The sequence below is a fragment of the Macrobrachium rosenbergii genome, chromosome 12 (genome assembly GCF_040412425.1).
Source record: "Macrobrachium rosenbergii isolate ZJJX-2024 chromosome 12, ASM4041242v1, whole genome shotgun sequence".
In the NCBI taxonomy this organism is placed as follows: Eukaryota; Metazoa; Arthropoda; class Malacostraca; order Decapoda; family Palaemonidae; genus Macrobrachium; species Macrobrachium rosenbergii.
The window spans coordinates 102,264,105-102,282,419 of NC_089752.1; the positions used below are offsets into that span (position 1 = coordinate 102,264,105).

At 42.1% G+C, this 18,315-nt stretch overlaps 1 protein-coding gene across 1 annotated transcript in view; it reads right to left on the bottom strand.

The window, feature by feature from the left end:
• The window catches only part of LOC136844161 (uncharacterized), a 340,577-nt gene that overhangs the window by 182,467 nt on the left and 139,795 nt on the right, over positions 1–18,315 (bottom strand). Inside the window, exon 11 of the mRNA XM_067113178.1 lies at positions 2,084–2,283. Coding sequence (XP_066969279.1) covers positions 2,084–2,283 — 200 coding nt within the window. The remainder of the gene's footprint in view (positions 1–2,083; positions 2,284–18,315) is intronic.

An 18,315-nucleotide genomic window follows, 5' to 3' on the forward strand; every position in this document is an offset into this window, starting at 1 on the left:
GGCATGACGATAAGCAAAAATCGCAGATTTTTCAAGTGCTTTTTCTGTGATTTTCGCACTTATTGGCGCCAATACACGATTATTGGTGCCAATAACTGAAATTGGCACATATCGGGCGCCGAAAATTGCTGATTTTTGTCACTAGACAAGTGCCGAAAACCAGATTGCCGATAACCAAGACCGCTGATAACCAGGAACTGTCTGTACATGTGAAGAAACAGCAAAGAGTTCCCAAAACCCCAACGTCTGAGATAGTGGAAGACGGGTCATACTTCTCTTAAAATGCAGAGTCAATCGATCTAAGAACTAGCCATGATGTCACAATCCCATCCATGATGTCACTGCAGGAGACGACTCTTACAAAAGCAGAAATTACTACATGTAAGAGTGGGTTTAATCATATTCGAATAAAATTGTGATTATCATCAAGTTTATTTGATACATATGATAAAAGGGCAACCAAAGTGAAGGGCCTCAGATGACAAAACATCAGAAGGGAGGTGAGAGGCGACAGAAGCAGGCGAAGGATACATCGGAGAAGCAGTCCATCTAAGTTGGTACCCCTGAATGATGACATAAACTGCACATCTGAGCCTGGAAAAGAAGAACAAAATGGTGTTGCCCCCACCAATCCAGGAGGAGAAAAAGCCCTAGAAGTCACCACGTGGATGGGGCTCCAGACTCTGCAAGGAACACACTGCCGTCAGACCTGGCTGGGTTCCAAACTTCCACCACCAAACCATCAAGTTGGCAACACTGGGAGAGAGAAGAGAATGTACAGGGGCTCCCAGGATCTGAGGGGAACACATTGCCATTCGACTTTAAGGCGAGCAGCAGGGTTGACAACTGTCATGCAAGAAGACAGGGCAGTTCAGAGGCAAAATAAGTTGTGAACTGTAGGGCCTGAAAAGAAACATATAATATGCCTTCCCCTCAGGAAGAGAAGAAACCTCCCACCCTGAGAGAAAGGAAAAGAAATATATCTGAATCTAAGGAAGGGAATGATCCGACGACTCACACACACTGCCCTCCCCAAGATGGGAAAGAGACAAGACGGTACATTCTGACTGGTCCTGAGCATGTAGTCGGGACCAAAGCATTCTGTAGAATTTGCGCAATTAACCTTTGTGTTGAGTGAGTGGAGGAAAACTTGCTATGTTAAGTAAGACAATCCTTGCATGAAACCCATGGCTGCAACACAAACCCGTAATTCTCGATCGTCTCGATCTACACAACATCTGAAAGACTAGAACATTACCACATTCCCAGAAATTGTGTAGTTTGAATCCAAACGTTATGTCTAAAAAAGAAATTACTAAACACACCTAGACGAAGATGCTGAGAAACAACAACAATACAGTAATATAAAGGGAGAAAAAACTCCAAACCTAAGCCTACTATGCAGTATGAGTAAGCAAATATATCACAGAAGACATAGAAATAAAACATATAGAAATGTCTTAATACATCAAAATACACAAATGTTTCAATATATCAAATTCAATATTTCAACTTACAAACGTAATATATACGACGAGGATAAAGGCCAAATGGCAGGGCAGAGAAGAAAAGCACATCTCGTCGAGAGTGTGGCCAAAAGTAAACTGAAGAGATTAAATGCATACCAGTTGGGTGAGTGATACTCCTACCCCTACCTTAGGTAACTGTTACCACAACTGCCTTGCAAAAGTTTAACAGCCGGACTTTCTAGCTTTGCCGAAAGTTATCCATATGTAAAGACCGAGGATTTGTTTTCATGTAGGAACAACTACTTGATCATTAACAAATAAACTGGGTACAAGTTAATTATATAATACACAAATGAACATTTGCATTTTCAGAAACACTACCAGTTACACAGCAAATAGGATCAGCAAGATAATTTCAAAAGGAACATTGTTTATTCTCTGCAAATAAATGAAAGCAAACATTTTACTATTATGATTGTTAGCAGTACCATAAAAGTGTTTTATAAGAACATGAATATACAATTATATGTTCTCTGAAAATGGGCAAATTTTATTCATATACAAATATACAATTTTAATGCCACAAAATAAATAAGAACCCAATGACGACTTACTGAAATACAAAAGTGCCATCACAGCCTTTTCCAAGCAGCTGCTGAGGGTCAAAAACTATCTTTCCTACACGAATATTCCCATTGTCTAGTTCTTCAGCTGTAGCAGTAACATTTCCCCTAGAACTCCCTGAACTTGCTGAACCCTGAGACCACATGCGTCCAGAAGACATCTCTCGAGAGAGATGTGCATAGTCCCTTGCCTGCAGCAAGAGCAAAAGGAAATTTAAAGTCTGACTTTACGCTCTAAGCAAACAAACATGCATAGAAAGTTAAGAATAAAAAGACAAATGCTACATAAATTCATTCAAGGCTTGTAATAACAGATAACCGTAACTAGACACATCAGTAGCTCTCCAGTAAGTACAAAATGTTTTTGTCAAGGTGTCTGTTAAGTAGTGAAATTTCCTAAGCTGAGGTGCCATTATGACTCTAATGTGTGAAAGGCAAAAATTCTGGCAGAATACTGCAAAGTGAATGTATTATGAGTTTTTAAAATAAAATTTCTCTTTAATATCAATCATATTTACATTAGCCTAATACTAGTCAGTAGCTCCCAAGACACACAAAGGGAACGAGAACTGTTACTTGACCAGGTATTCGTTTGGGCAGCACCTCAGATGGTGTTCAGACATGCTACAAGAAATGTGGGGTCAGGGAGTTGGCACTTTTCATGATGTAAACTTAATTTTAATTTTAATATGTTTCATTTGTTTAAGCCAACATCATCAGTTTACATATGCCTGAGTGGCAATTTAATTAAGAATGCCTCCCTACTGAGTGAATAAGGTCAGGAAATTAGAAAAATTTTGTATAGAGATGGGGTTGAGAGTTCAAACTGAACCCTGTAGGACCATAAAATATTCCAAGTAAAAAATTAAACACATCAGGAAAGCCCCACCATGCACCAGCCATGTAAGATCTCATACTATAAGTGATGGGATACATTGAGATAAATGTAGCAAGGCTCAGGCGAAGAGAGTAAGACTAACATGAGCCCCATCTTGGCTGTCACAATCAGAGGATAAGAATGTAGTAGGTTTAATAATCACTGAGTTAAATTCATGTAATATAAGATCAGTAGTCAAGAGCATGTGTGCATTTCCAAACTCACAATCTCCCAAAACAGCTATGATCTTGACACTATGACAAGCCCTCATGGAATAATTCCATCTGGCAGGCATCTTCAAGGTCACAATTAGATAAAACAAAAACTTCAAAACTCCATTATTTCACAGAGCAGATCAAGGCCTTTCCACACTAAGACTCCCAACTCATAAGTCTTAAGTCTGTACTTACGTTTCCCCACACTTGGTAAAAATCTCTATATACACTAAAAATCACTGCTATGTTTAGTAGAACTAAGGAATAGATATTCCTTTCTTTTACCTTGCTTTGGGGGAAGGGGTGTGGGAAACCAAAGTTTGTGAACTATGTTCCCATAGGCACTAAACTAGCACTTTTCCCCAGTTAATCGGTCAATATCCATAGAAACACGACTCCTAAACATTTACCAACATATTATCACCTCCTGAATATGTTTCATAACAATGATCAACTGAACTACTACACCTGATCAAGTCGAAAAAACCAGGCATGACTGAACAACCTCAGTTTTTTATCTCACGTTCAATCACACTCCTGTGACAAAGACTTTCGTCTCACACAAAAAGTTACATGAAAATTCGCAACAGAATTGATGAATCGACACTTCAGTCGTTAACGAGATCTATTACGTTATAATGGGGAATTAGAAATACAGTGCTCCCCCATTTTTATGCAGGGATAGGTTCCAGAATCTACCACGGAAATGCAAAATCCGTGTAAATGCAAAAATCCCCACTAAAAATGCTTATAATTGCCAAATACAGTAAACACACCGTATCCGTGGTTTCACTATTCGCAGACTCACATATTCACGGATTTCTCTGTGGAATGTATCTACCCATTATTCACGGAAAGTTCGCCCATTCGCAGTATTTTTCACTGAGAAATATTCACTAATTACTGCATTTTCATATCATTTTCATGACTAAATGCACTTTTTGTGATAAAACTATTAAAATACTCAGGTATAAGCATTTTTAGAGGGTTTTTTTGTGCTTAAACTATCAAAATAGGCAGTTCTAGGTGTTTTTAGAGGGGTTTTAAGTATTTGTGGCTTTTAGCTATTTGTGGGGGGGGTGCGGTACACATCCCCCACGAATACGGGGGGTTTACTGTATCTTGTGCCCCTTAAACTAAAAAGCTTATAACTGCCTATTTTAACATTTCACTCCTTAATTTGGTATTTCAAACAAAAATATACCATACATTATCACACTAAAACAATTTAATATCATTTCAAACAAAAATACACCCTAAACCATCATCCCAAAACACCCAAAGTAACCTTACTTTACAGTACTTTCCTACTACTGTTACTCTTAAGTAGGCTATATACACCCCTAAAATGCTTATAACTGCCTATTTTAACAGTTCATTGCTAAACTTGACAGTTCAACAGTTCATCGCTAAACTTGACAGTTCAACAGTTCATCGCTAAACTTGACAGTTCAAACAAAAATATACCTCAAACTTCATCCCAGAACACCCTAATATCATTTCAAAGTCATGTTGCAAAATTAAGTATAACAGCCTGCAACCTTTACCATAAGTATCCCCTATCATTCTGACAAGCACGGTTTCTTTGGCCTAAGCAACTTTGCGCATTGTTCTGTGCATACTATAATGCACTGGGTATACATTTTACATAGATTAATATTTTCCTGTGTTGTAAGACAATTTTGAAATGCTATTTACTGTACAGGTACGTATTTTATGATAGTACTAGTACTGTACACAGCATCTAAAATATGTGGGTAGTTTAGAACGATGGGACAAGTACCTCCAAACAGAATGCTAGGTTTGTTACATTATATTAGTATTTTCATGATTACGTAAAAAAAATTATTTACCGAAGTAAGTTCTTAGTTTATGTCATTTTGTGGTTAGTCCTCACCATCTCCCATAAATTTATTAAAAAATTCTTGTACCATCATTTCTCTCTCTCTCTCTCTCTCTCAGCGCAGTATACATATACTGCACTGAGAAAACAGCAAAATATCTATAACACGTTATTTCACTTACAGAATCTCTTTATACTGTATTGATCTAAACACCATAAAAATATTTAAAATCCAAATTTCATACATAGGCTCCAGCAGCAATTTTTCTGTGACAACCTAATCTTCTCTCTCTCTCTCTCTCTCTCTCTCTCTCTCTCTCTCATATATCAGTACTGTACTGTACATATTCTTTGATGAAAATAATATCAATTACTCTAACATAAACATAAAAAAACACAAAAATAAACAAATCCAGCAATTCACGACAGATCAACGTAGGTAGCATTGTCATATTTTTTGCTTTATCTGATTTATTGTACCATATTTCATTACAAGTTGAGTTGACTATGATTATCACATATATTATAACAGTACATAAGAGAATATTTTATCGCTGTTGATGTTTCATCTCTAATCACCGTTAAATATTTAAAATGCGAATTTCATACACAGGCAACTCTAAACATTCTCATCCCAGCCATAGTTTAAGTGCCTTTAGTTCTCATCCCCAGCAAGTTACTGTGCTTCAACGTACATATAAACACTTCAGTTCTCTCTCTCTCTCTCTCTCTCTCTCTCTCTCTCTCTCTCTCTCTCTCTCAAACAGTAGATATTACTTTAAAGGAAAAAAATAGCAAAATATCAACGAAACGTTTTCACTTACTGAATCCATTTATAATGAGCTTAGACTTCAATGTAAAAACCACAGTTTCTCTCTCTCTCTCTCTCTCTCTCTCTCAGTATACATATATTTTAGTGAAAAAATACAGTAATTAGTTATAATTTTAGAGATACGGCCCAAAGGAAAATCCGCAAATTAGTGAAATTTCCCCCGCGGACAAGTGAATGATATGTTCCACAAAAATTTGCGACAAAGTGAACCACGGAAATGTGAAATGGGTAAAACTGGGGGGGCACTGTACCCCCAAAAATGCACAAATAAGGACTACTATACTTCAGCACTATGTCTAGAGACATCTGCTCAATAGCTCAGCTGAGAACACAATGGATGTCAGCATGGGTCAGACAAAGGGGCATCCGGGGCAGAGGTAAAGGTTTTGTTTTGAAGAGACAAGTCTAGAAACAGCCGAGCATAGCGCAGAGCAGGGAATACTCCATATATGAAAGTGTGGGAGAGTGTTCATATCGGAACAATCCATTATTTAGCAAAGTAGAACGCTTGCCAAAATGAGCATAACGTAATCAGTAATGCTGACATGTCTGGAAAGGGAAATACAGACAAATAGTTTCCTTAAACTTGACTCAATGATATCAAACTACTAGATGCCTCAATATCACGATTCATTTAAACCAATAAGATGGGATGCAAAGAGGGAATAAAAAAGGCAGAATTTGGAGAAGGGGTAACTGCCTATACTTTCCACATAGGACCAGGTCCTACTAAAATTGAGATAGCTTGTCAACACCACATAACTGTAAACAATATGTTTATAAACAACAACCATCACATTTTAAACCGAAAACTCTACGCTAAAGGCAATTATCTGCATTTTTTCCTTTTTCTCTCTCTCTCTCTCTCTCTCTCTCTCTCTACATGCGGCACAACACGGTAAGTAGGTAGCCTACATGTGTTTACCTACAGCCTATCATGGTTTTATCACCATTAATGTATTCTTTTGCAGGAACTTTCTTATCAGTTCTTACCTTATTATATTACCATACATGAGATACAAAATGTATATGTGTGAACTGCAATATTGGCCTAGGCTAGGTGTTACACTAACAGTATCCATTTGCATAAGACAAATAGGGTATTACAGCTGTATTTAAGATCAAGTTAATGGTAATGAAAGTGATATTTTACTTACTGAATCCATTTATACTGTATGTATTATCACCATGTTATATCATCACTGTAATACAAACAAATGATCAACTGCTGTATGCATTTACTTTATTATTATTATTATTATTATTATTATTATTATTATTATTATATTATTCAGAAGATGAACAGTATTCAAATGGAACAAGTCCACAGGGGCCACTGACTTGAAATTCAAGCTTCCAAAGAATACTGTGCTCAACAAGAAGTAAGTGAAGGTAAAGAGATATACAGAGTGAGGATATCTCACTTATCAAAAAAATAAATTATTAAATTAACAGACAAAAAAGGGATTTTGACAGAGGAAAAATCTATTTCTGAGGAAGGTCCCGTGTCACCCGGTGAAATTCCATTACAGCACGAATTTCTAGGTATAACAATGCTAGATATACCAGAGAAAAAGAGCTTTCAGGAAAGCTGGGGTTACTACCCCCAGTCGATCGTCTTTAGAAGACGTCGGTATAATGAAGGGTGAGTGAAATACCACTACCACGGAAATATACTCGAAAGATCTCTCCTTATCAAAACCCCGAAAAAGAGCGGTGAGCCGTTACAGCTCCCACACCTAACACCGCCAGGACGGCGACACCAGCGCCACCTACTTCATTCCATGCTAGCACTAACCCCAGACTTGGCATGTGCAAGAAGGGGAGGGAGTACTAGACCAGACAGGGAGGGTCACGGGTGACACGGGACCTTCCTCAGAAATAGATTTTCCTCTGTCAAAATCCCTTTTCTGAGTTCAGTCCCGTGTCAGCCGGTGAAATAGTGATAGAGAATCATGCCAAGACTGCTACTACTAGAAAACAAGGGGGTAACCTGAAGAAAAGGCAAAATTGTAACGAAAATAATTTTAATTAAGGAATCTCTTCCATGAAGCAAGAATACTTAAAAGAAAGGCAACTTAATTTTAAGGCACACCAATAAACTTAACACTACAAAACACTGGAGGTCCCCGGATTGATGGGGAAAAAAACCTCAAAATCTTAAAATTACTTAAAAGTAGTGAAACATGAAATGTGCACAGAACAAGAAATACAACCTTAAAACTATATATGTAAACTTAGGCTTAAACATGTAAGAGACAAGACTAATGAAAATAACACATACAATTATCCGGGTGCGTGGAGCCAACAAAACTGTCCAGTACCCGCAAACGAAAACAATTATGGCTAATCAGATTACAGTTTTCCATCATCAAATACAAATATATCAATATGAAGAGCTAGGCAGTGAGGTATAAACGACCAGGAGAATAAGCAGAGAAGCAAATGAGGTAGGGGGCGGGGGGAAAAGGAAAGGATATAATTATTTAATGTGGGAGATGACACTTCCCACTGCTATAGTAGAATATTTCAGGGCTTGAGTGATTTTAAATAGTGGCGTTTAAACACTAGAGGTGATTTCCAACCCGTGATATTTTGATAACCCTGAAAAGTCCATATTATGAAAATAATTAATAGAAGTAGCCACTGCTCGAATATCATGAACTTTAGGAACTGAGTCTGGTTGGCTTGTTTAATGAAATACAGAATTTGTTGTCTTATACCATTAAGGGAAAGAGTACCACCTTTCTCCCTGATAAAAAGAGGACCCGACTTACTCTGTGGAGTTCTTGAGAGGTAAGATTTAAGTGTATGGACTGGACATAAAGATTGATCTTGAGGAAGGGCACCACCTTCCAAGGAGACCACCTGTCCTGTGGGTCTTCGTTCTTAGCTAAAAATCTAGGGTCAGGGGAGAGGAGGACTTCTCCGGATGGGAGGAAGTTAACAAAATTATCACCTCTAGTGAGAGCTGACAGCTCTGAAATTCTAGCACCTGAAGCCAAACTAAGTAAAAATAAGGTTTTTCTTAACAGATCTTGATAAGAGCAATGTAAGTTATCCAACTCTGACGCTAACTTAAGGACGTCATTGAGAAACCAAGTAACCGAATGTGGACGTGATACTGGTCTCAGACGAGCGCATGCTCTGGGGATGGATGAAAAATAAGAATCTGTAAGGTCGATTTTAAAGCCGTAAAGAAATACTTTCTTCAATGCCGACTTGACTGTGGTAATAGTGGCGGAGCCAGACCTTTCTCAAACAGTGACCTAAAGAAGGAAACTCCTAAATTAGTCGTCATAATTTTGGCTTCAGATGCTTTCAGGAAGGAGGCTAACTTTTTGACTGCTGAGTCATATTGTCTAATAGTAGAATCTCTTTTATCTGATTCTAAAACAGAGTGTTGACAGGGTCAATGTTTGCTCCTTTTTTGAGCTGCGAACTTTATAAAGTCCATAAAGCTAGGGCATCTTGAATCCTTGAGGAAGCTGACACAGTCTTGGTTTGTACTGTCTGGGTCAGAATGGGCTTGGGAACCAAGACTCGCAAGCCCAGTTCCTGAAGGAGAGGGAACCAATTGCTCTTCGGCCAATAGGGGCTACCAGAGCTGGTTGACCTTTGAATGTCCTTAGTTTGTGTAAAACTTTCAGCAGCAAATTTATTGGAGGGAACAGATAAATTCTCTCCCAATTGTTCCAATCTACTGTCATTGCATCTGTGGCGTAACGCCTGAGGGTCCAGGTTGGGGGCTACGTAACAGGGGAGCTTGAAGTTGCTCTCCGTTGCGAACAGATCCACTTGGAGTCCCGGAACCCGGCGGCAAATCCATTGAAAGATTCCGCATCCAGGGACCACTCCGTCTCCAACGGGTAGTCCTGGACAGGGAATCCGCCACCACGTTCGGACACCTGCTAGGTGGGTGGCTGACAGGTGCCAACCGTGCTTGTTCGCCAGGGAGAAGATAGCTACCATCACTTGGTTTACTCGACCTGATTTGGAGCCGCCCCTGTTGATGCAATGAACAACCACTGCGCTGTCTAACACCAACCTGATATGAACCGATTGGGAGGGTGGATTTTCTTCAGCGCCAGAAAGACCGCCATGGCTTCCAGGGTGTTTATATGGAACTGCTGAAACATTGTGGACCACGTTCCCTGTACTTTCTGTTTTGGTGAATATCCCCCAGCCGCTTAGAGAAGCGTCTGTGTGGATAACTAGTGCCGGAGGGGGAAACTGAAGTGGAACTGTTTTGGACAGGCCCTTGACTGTGGTCCAAGGCCGCAGCCTTGTCTTTAAGATCCGAGGGATAGAGGAGACCCTTGTCCCTGAGCTTGGTGTTTGCTCGACTCCGCCACACCCTGTTTATGTCCTTTAATTTGGCTTTCAAGAGCAGGTCTGTTACTGAAGCAAATTGGAGAGACCCGAGGACCCTTTCCTGGGACCGACGGGATGCTGACTGATTTTTGAGAAACCTCTTGGTGAGAGATGCTATCTCTTTCCTCTGGAAGGAGGGAGAGATAACGTGTGGGAGGACAGGTCCCACTGAAGACCCAGCCATTGAAACCGAGACTCCGGAGTCAGGCGGGACTTCTCCCTGTTCAGCTGAAAACCCAATGACTCTAGGAAATTGGTGACTATGGACGTGGCTTCCTGACACTCCGGAACAGTTGGAGCCCAGATTATCCAGTCGTCCAGGTACGCTGCTAGGGAGATTCCTTGGGACCGGAGCTGCTGTACTACCGTATCCGCCAGCTTGGTGAATATCCTGGGTGCAATGTTCAGACCGAAGGGCATGACCCTGAAGGAGTAGGCTTGGTTCCTGAGTCTGAAACCGAGGAACTGAGAGAAGTTCCGCGCAACTGGGACGTGATAATAAGCGTCTGAAAGATCGATAGAGGTGGTGACGGCTCCACGCGGAAGTAGAGTCCGAACCTGAGCTACCGTAAGCATGCGAAACTTGTCGCATTTTATGTAGAGATTTAGACGCGACAGATCCAGGATCACTCTTTGCTGATCGGAGTCTTTTTTGGGAACAGTGAATAGCCTGCCTTGAAACTTTAGGTGCCTTGCTTTCTTTATTGCTCGTTTGTTGAGCAATTCTTTTACATAATCCTGTAGGATTGATGTGGGTGGCTGGTAAAATCTGTTTGGAGGGGGAGGATTCTTGATCCAGCTCCACCCCAGTCCCTTGGACACAATGCTGTGTGCCCAAGGGCTGAAGGTCCATTGGTCCCTGAACCAATACAGGCGACCGCCTACCTGTGTTTTCTCAGTGGGAGGGAGCGGGTTTGTTCCCTCTACCACGTCCTCTCCCCCTTGGGGTGGTGTTAGACTTTCCTCTGTAGGGGGCCTTGCCCCTTCCTCCCCTTGCCACCCTATTGAGGCCGTGAAAAAATCCACGGCCTTCATATGTAGGGTTGTATGCTGGTGAGGATACATAGGAGGGCGCCGCTGGTTGGACCAAAACGTACTGCTGGGGTTGGGACTTAGAGGTAGATGGCTGGGCCACTGCCGAGACCGGGACGGCTTGAACCATCGCCTGATGAGGCCTCTTATGTCTCCTGAACCTTTTTCCTCCTCTCGTCTGGGGCCGGCCGATTCTGGGGTCTTGCGCTTATAAGTGGGAATTCCCCACCGAGCGCAAGACTCTGATTGGCCCGTGTAGCCTCGGACATGACGGATGTAACCTCTCCTTCAGGGAAGAGGTTAGGTCCCCAGATTGAACTTTTAATGAGCTTGTTAGGCTCGTGGCGGATTGTAGCGTCAGCAAAAATAAATTTTCTACATTCCAGCCTAGCCATAACAAACTCATGCAAGTCTAACTGGAAGGTTGCCAGGAAAGACTTAGCTAGGACCTGGAAAAAGGGTTCGTCCGAGCCGGAGACGGCAGTAGCCTCAGTAAGACAGCCGGAGCTCAAGGACCGGGCTAACTTAGTCCGGGTCTCAAACTCCGCTTTAACAATGATTCCGGCAGCTTAGGGAGTTGCTCGCTAAACTGCGTGGAAGCGCAAAGAGGGTCCAGCTTGCCTACAGTGAAAGTGGACGGGGCCCACCCAGAACTCATTACTTCCTGGGAATACCAGGAAGTAGGGTCTGTTCCCTCAATTGAGGAAAGGGATTCCCATCGAGGCATGCTCGGGTCGTGGCCAGAGCAATTTTGTCCATACAAGGAGTGGGAAGATCTTCACCCAGGGTGAACATCGTGAAATTGCCCTTGAAAGGGGGTCAATTTTGTGTTCACTGCCTGCCACTCCGTCAGAGTGCGCAGGAGAGCCGACTGGGCTTGGTCTCTAGGGATGATGACAGTTTCCTAGGTACCTTGTTCGACCAATCCAGGCTTCTTCCGTAAGCCTCACGAAGCCAGGATAAGGGGGCAAGAGATCGGGGAAGAACTCCAACTCCTCCAACCGCCTCGTGCCCAGACCGTCTAAGGTAAGTTTGCCATCATGTTGATGGCCCGGAGTGCGAACCGCCAAGGGTTTCCGACATCAAACGGGCGGGAGGTCCGCAGTGTCGGGGATAGAGTACTGCGGTTCTGCTTTAGGTTGGCGAGCCAAACCTTCCAGTACACTGTCATAGGTGGCAAACTTTTCTGAGATTTTCTCAAATCTAGAATCTAGGTCCTCCGTGAATTGTTTGTACAGTTCAGTGGCCAGGGCTTGTGCATCAAAAGAGGCTGGCGAGGAGGGCTTGGTTTTGCTGCCCTCTTACTCGCGCCCTTGCCGGAGGAGCTAGATTTACTCCCGGAGGCTACCGGTCCTGGGACCTTAGCCTTCGACGGGGAAGGGCAATGCCTTCTTAGAAGTCAAGGACTTATAGCCCTTCGCCTTCCATGAAGTCTTCAACTTGGGGATAGCAGACGGAGCTCTATCACCCAAAGAGGAAGACTTCACAAAACCTGCAAAAGATGATACAGATGAAGCAGGGGAGTTAAACAAAGAGGGGCCCGCCCCAACATCCTCACTTACCTCTCCACTTACCACCTGGTCCTGCTCCGTATTCATAGGTTCCAAGTCGAGATTTAGGCGGCAACATCCTCCGAGACCTCGGCGTACATGATGTCCACTTGAGGTGGCTGGGTCGCATCACGGATCTGCTGGATAATAGGGGTGGCAAGTTCTTCTGGCACTGCTGCGCCACCCGTGCGCGGGGTAAAGCAGGTCCTCAACCTGGCCGAGGACGTGGGGCTTTCGACGGAACATTCCTGCCGAACCCAGCCACCCAGGCCCGGAGGGATTCCAAGGCAGACTTCTTGAAAGTTTCATCCGCCTGCAAGGAAACCTGTAGTTAGTCAGGAATGCAAAGACCGACGGAGAATATAAACAACGTAACGTATGAGGAGCATGGACTGGAGGAAAGAAGACTTTCACTTGCCGACTGTCTTGGATGGTTGAGGAGAGAGCAAAAGCAAACCTCACAGCCATCGGGTGCCAAACAACCAGGTCGCCCAGCCGGACCGCACAACCAGCGTGGGTCCGGCACACCACGTGCCCGTAGGGTTGTTGAAGGGAGGCGGTACACCCCGGCTCCTCACAGCGAACAGTCTGTAAAGGTAACAGTACATGAACCTCACACTCTAAGCAAAATAAAGCTGGCAAGGCCGGAAACTCAACTACAACCGGAATACTCCGTGTAGAAGAACTACCAAATTAAACTGGGCCAATAAGCTTTAAATGCACAGAGCGGAAGTTTAAGGATTCATACCCCGGAGGACTCCGGGGAATGAAGGAACGAGAAACCAAAAACCAACCATAAGGGCTGCCAGAAAATTAACGGCGGAGCCCCTAGGTGTGGGACCGGAATCACGTATATGGTAAGAACAAAAAATAATAATAATAACAATAAACAAAATTAACAATGATGGTAAAACTCCGAGACCGGAGGGGTCTGTATGCTAGCGTGACATAGAATCATCCCACATCTATCTCCCCGCCGGAGAAACAAATGGGTAAAGGATCAATGTTCATAACATACGGCGGGCCACACCTAAACCCTAACTTCGAGAGCTCGATGGGGAGACGAGAGGTGAGACAGGATTCAACACGCTCGAGCAACCGAACCACCCACCCCACCACAGCGAAGCTGGGGACGATATGGGAGGAGCGAATCCCTCTACCAATAGGAGAAGTCCCTGACTCGGAGAAAACGCCATCTAGCGTCACCCGCACGAGTCGCAAGGCTGAGGGGGTAGTGGGGAGGAGTAGGCTACCGGAAGGGGAGAGGAGACAAGGAGAACATGACACCTGCTCAACTGCAACCTTCCTTCCCAATGAACTTGGAAGGGAAGCCTACTCCAGGGAGCTACACAGCCCAAAGCCCAACATCTCCTAGGCGTAGCCTAATAAAAACCAAACCTAGTATAGGTTAGGAAGGAGAGAGGGGGTGAAAAGGAGAGGAGGAACCAACAGGGAGAGAAATTTTGTGCCAAGAGCCAACAGGGAACGAGTAGGGGATAAGTAGGCGACTAGCCCAGAGGAACACATCCAAAGAACTCGATTCCTCCAAATTGGGGGAAGAGGACTAAGGGGCTCACTCTGACCCTAAAACGAACCCTGAGGAACAGCAACAAAACTCCCTCAACCTGATCTCCGCACCCAGGGCAAGGGATGGAGCCCACACTACCACCACCATACAAAAACAATCAAAATAAAATTACGTTCACAGGAAGTGTAGCCTACCTCGGGTAATTTCAAAATATTTTATAAGGTTCATCAGAGGCAAACTACACAACCAAAAATAAAAAACAAATAAAACTAAAAACATTAAACTTAAAATAAGAGCACCATCTTCAAGAATAACATAATAGCCTATGAGACTAAATGAAAAAGAACCCAACCTGGTGGGGGTACAGGATGGAGCAACTCCCTAAGAGAGGCCGACAGGCCAAAAATGCAAAACAAAAACTAAAGTTGGAGGGGGAGCCACCGCACGGAACCACCAGGAAGGAATTCAAGGGCTAAAATCTAAATATATATAGCGACTGGGAGAAAACTCCGACCGAAAGAAGAAAGAAGGAGTCGCCTCGGGTCGACATGGTTGATAGGGGACGCCGTGGCGTCATAAGAAGATCCCAATATTTATGAAAATACGAGACCAAAACAGCCATAATTAGATCAAAAACCCCACAAGAAGATGGTACTTAACTTAGAGATGGAAAAGGTGCTCGAAGCCATCGTAGATGAAGAAAAAATAATCCAAAATAGGACGAGCACACAAAAGAAGCGAATTATCACGTGCTAGAAAATGGAATGAAGTAGGTGGCGCTGGTGTAGCCGTCCTGGCGGGTGTTAGAGTGTGGAGCTGTAACGCTCACCGCTCTTTACGGGGTTTTGATAAGGAGAGATCTTTCGAGTATATTTCCGTGGTAGTGGTATTTCACTCACCCTTCATTATACCGACGTCTTCTAAAGACGATCGACTGGGGGTAGTAACCCAGCTTTCCTGAAAGCTCTTTTTCTCTGGTATATCTAGCATTGTTATACCTAGAAATTCGTGCTGTAATGGAATTTCACCGGCTGACACGGGACTGAACTCAGAAATGCATTAAAATGCAAAGACAATAGCATTAGGGTAGTAATGCAGTGCATCTTCGCCTGAACCTTTGAAGTTCCAATTGCATGACATCCTCAGGGAGATTGCTCCAGAGACCAATGGTGTGAGGAATAAAGGACCTCTGGAACTGAGAAGTTCCACAGCGAGGCACATTTACTGCATATTGATGATGCTCTTCAGTGAATCTGGTTGCTCTCGGCAAGAAAATGGGATCAGGGATCAATTGTGAATATGAAAGATTACTATCAAAACACAACTTATGAAAAAGTGACAAACAAGAGACCATCCATTGATGGTCCAAGTCATAACTGCTAATATTAAGGAACAGAAACCTACCACCATGAACCACTATCTAAAAGAGATAAATCTCTGGCAGAAGCAGACATCCACATCAGAGAACAGTATTCTAATAAAGGAAGCAAAACTGACTTTAAACACATTACACTGATTGCATCACTGTTATAAATATATCAGGCCCTACAAACAATATCTACTTTTTGTGCAGCATTTGCTACAACTTTCATTAGATGTTTCTCAAAAGTACGAAGCGAGTCAAAAGTTACACCTACAATAGTTAAAGCTTCAGACTCATTCAGCAAAGTCCCACCCAGGGGTGGAAAATCTGTACAAGATCTGCTAATCTATAGTTTTTGTTTTACTGGAGTTCAGCCTCATACCCCACAGACTACACCATCCACTGATCCGGTCCATGTCCTGACTGAGACTGAGGGCAGCGTCATTTCTAATAAGTGCAGACTTTACTCTACCCACAAGTGTTGCATCATCAGCAGACTGAACAATCTTGTTTTCCAGGCCAACAAGCATATCACTTGTATACATCAAAAATGGACCAAGAACACCATCCTGCGGAAATCCGGACACAATAGTTCTTGGTTCACTAAAGATTCCATCAACAGCAACTTGCTGCTGCCTACCTGTAAGGAAATCTCGAAATAATCCTAAAACATATCCACTCACTCCCAGATTCTGATGTTTATAAATAAGTGCCTTATGATTTACTAAGTTGAGAGCAGCACTAAAATCTATTTGAATTACTTTGCACCCAAAACCCTTATCAAGGTTCTCTTGCAAATGGCAAGTCAAGTCTAAGAGAGCATCGCAGGTACCTAACTGATTTCTATATGCATATTGACTATCAGCTAACAATCCTTTAAATTCCACACACTTACACAGTGGCTTAAAAATAAGTTTTTCAGCAACTTTGGAAAGCACAGGGAGAACAGACATTACCCTGTAGTTACTGCAGTTTGCAGATATGCCACTCTTTGGAACAGGCACTGTATTACTAAGCTTGCGCTCATCTGCAAAGATACTACGCCAACATAAAAATCTATAGAATCTACTAATCTTGAGAGACAACACACTAGAAACTTTTTTTAAAAAACAAATGGAAGAAACCATCAGGATCTTCACCATCCCAGCTATCAAGATTATCCAGAATTTTTTTAACATCCCTAGAGTGAAATGCAAATTTTGTACGAATAGGTTCAGGATGACAAGTATCAGGGAGAGGGATATCCTCAGCTGATTGCTTAGCTTCAAAAGCTCGATGAAGCAGTTCAGTCTTTTCCCTAGGGCCAGTAACCAATCTACCATCATCTGTTAGTACTGGCAGAATGGAAGGCGAGCCCAAACAAAAGATAGATGATGCCAATTTGGTCCACCACAGATGGGGCTGAAAAATTCCTTCAAGTTTCTTCTTCAAGGAATTATTGTAGTTTCTCTCAGCTGTATGGTAAGTTCTATTTGCAACACGGTGAGACTCAACAAAAATAGTGTCATTTTCATTTGAGCAATTTCATCTCCATGCGTCGAACTTCATCTGTTTGGCATGGTAAGCTCGTCTACATGCACTGTATCATCAAACCTTGGCTTGTCATTTGTCCTGAATTTGATGACTTTCTAGGGACATACTTTATTAAAATAGCCATCAGCATTTCATTTAAGTTCTTGGGATCAAGATCTAATACAGTACAGCATCTAAAATATTAAGTGGCTGACAAACTTCAATAATGCAAACCCCACTGGCTTTAGATTTCTGCCAGAACTTTTTTTCCAACAGTGGCATTAGGAATATACTGGTTGACAGATATTGTATGTCTATCTTAATGGCACAATGATCAGAAGTGCCTATATATTCACAGACCTTGGATTTGGCAATAGCTGGAACATCTGTGAATATGAGGTCTAATCTATTACCAAAAATGTGTGGGTTCCTCAATTTGCTGGACAAAATCAGAGGATACATAGAACTCAATCAAGAGCAGACCAGCCATGTTAATCTGTGGAACTGAATTTAGCCACTCACTGTGCTTTGCATTACAGTCTTCACAATGTATGCTAGGTTAATTTTTACATTTTCAGAATCAGCTGGTTCATGCCTACTAACAAAAGAATTTGGAGAATCATTTTTTAGTTGCTAAAAGAAGCAAATTATTACTAGAATTATTTCTATTTTTGAATATACACAATGTAAAACAGGTATACAAACGAAAACTAAGATATTTTATGTTAAAATAAAATTCATCAAAATCACAAAACAGCTGTTTCCCAATTCATTTGCTTGTCATACTCAATGTTGTTAATGTCATTTCTTTGATACGTGGTTGTCAATTATAAGATATTGTTATGAATTGTTATATACGCCATAAGTTTGGTAATCTTGTCTGAAAGCCAAGCCTAGTACAGTACAATCTACCAAAAATGAAATCCCCTTTACAAGCGTAGCCTAATACAGTATGAACTACTGAAAATGAAATTTGCTATACAAGCCCAGCCTAGTACAGTATGATCTACCCAAAAATTAAATTTGTTCAGTAAGTAGACTATTTTCATTTTTTCTTTTCATTTATTACCGATATGATGAGGTTACTGAGGAAAAGA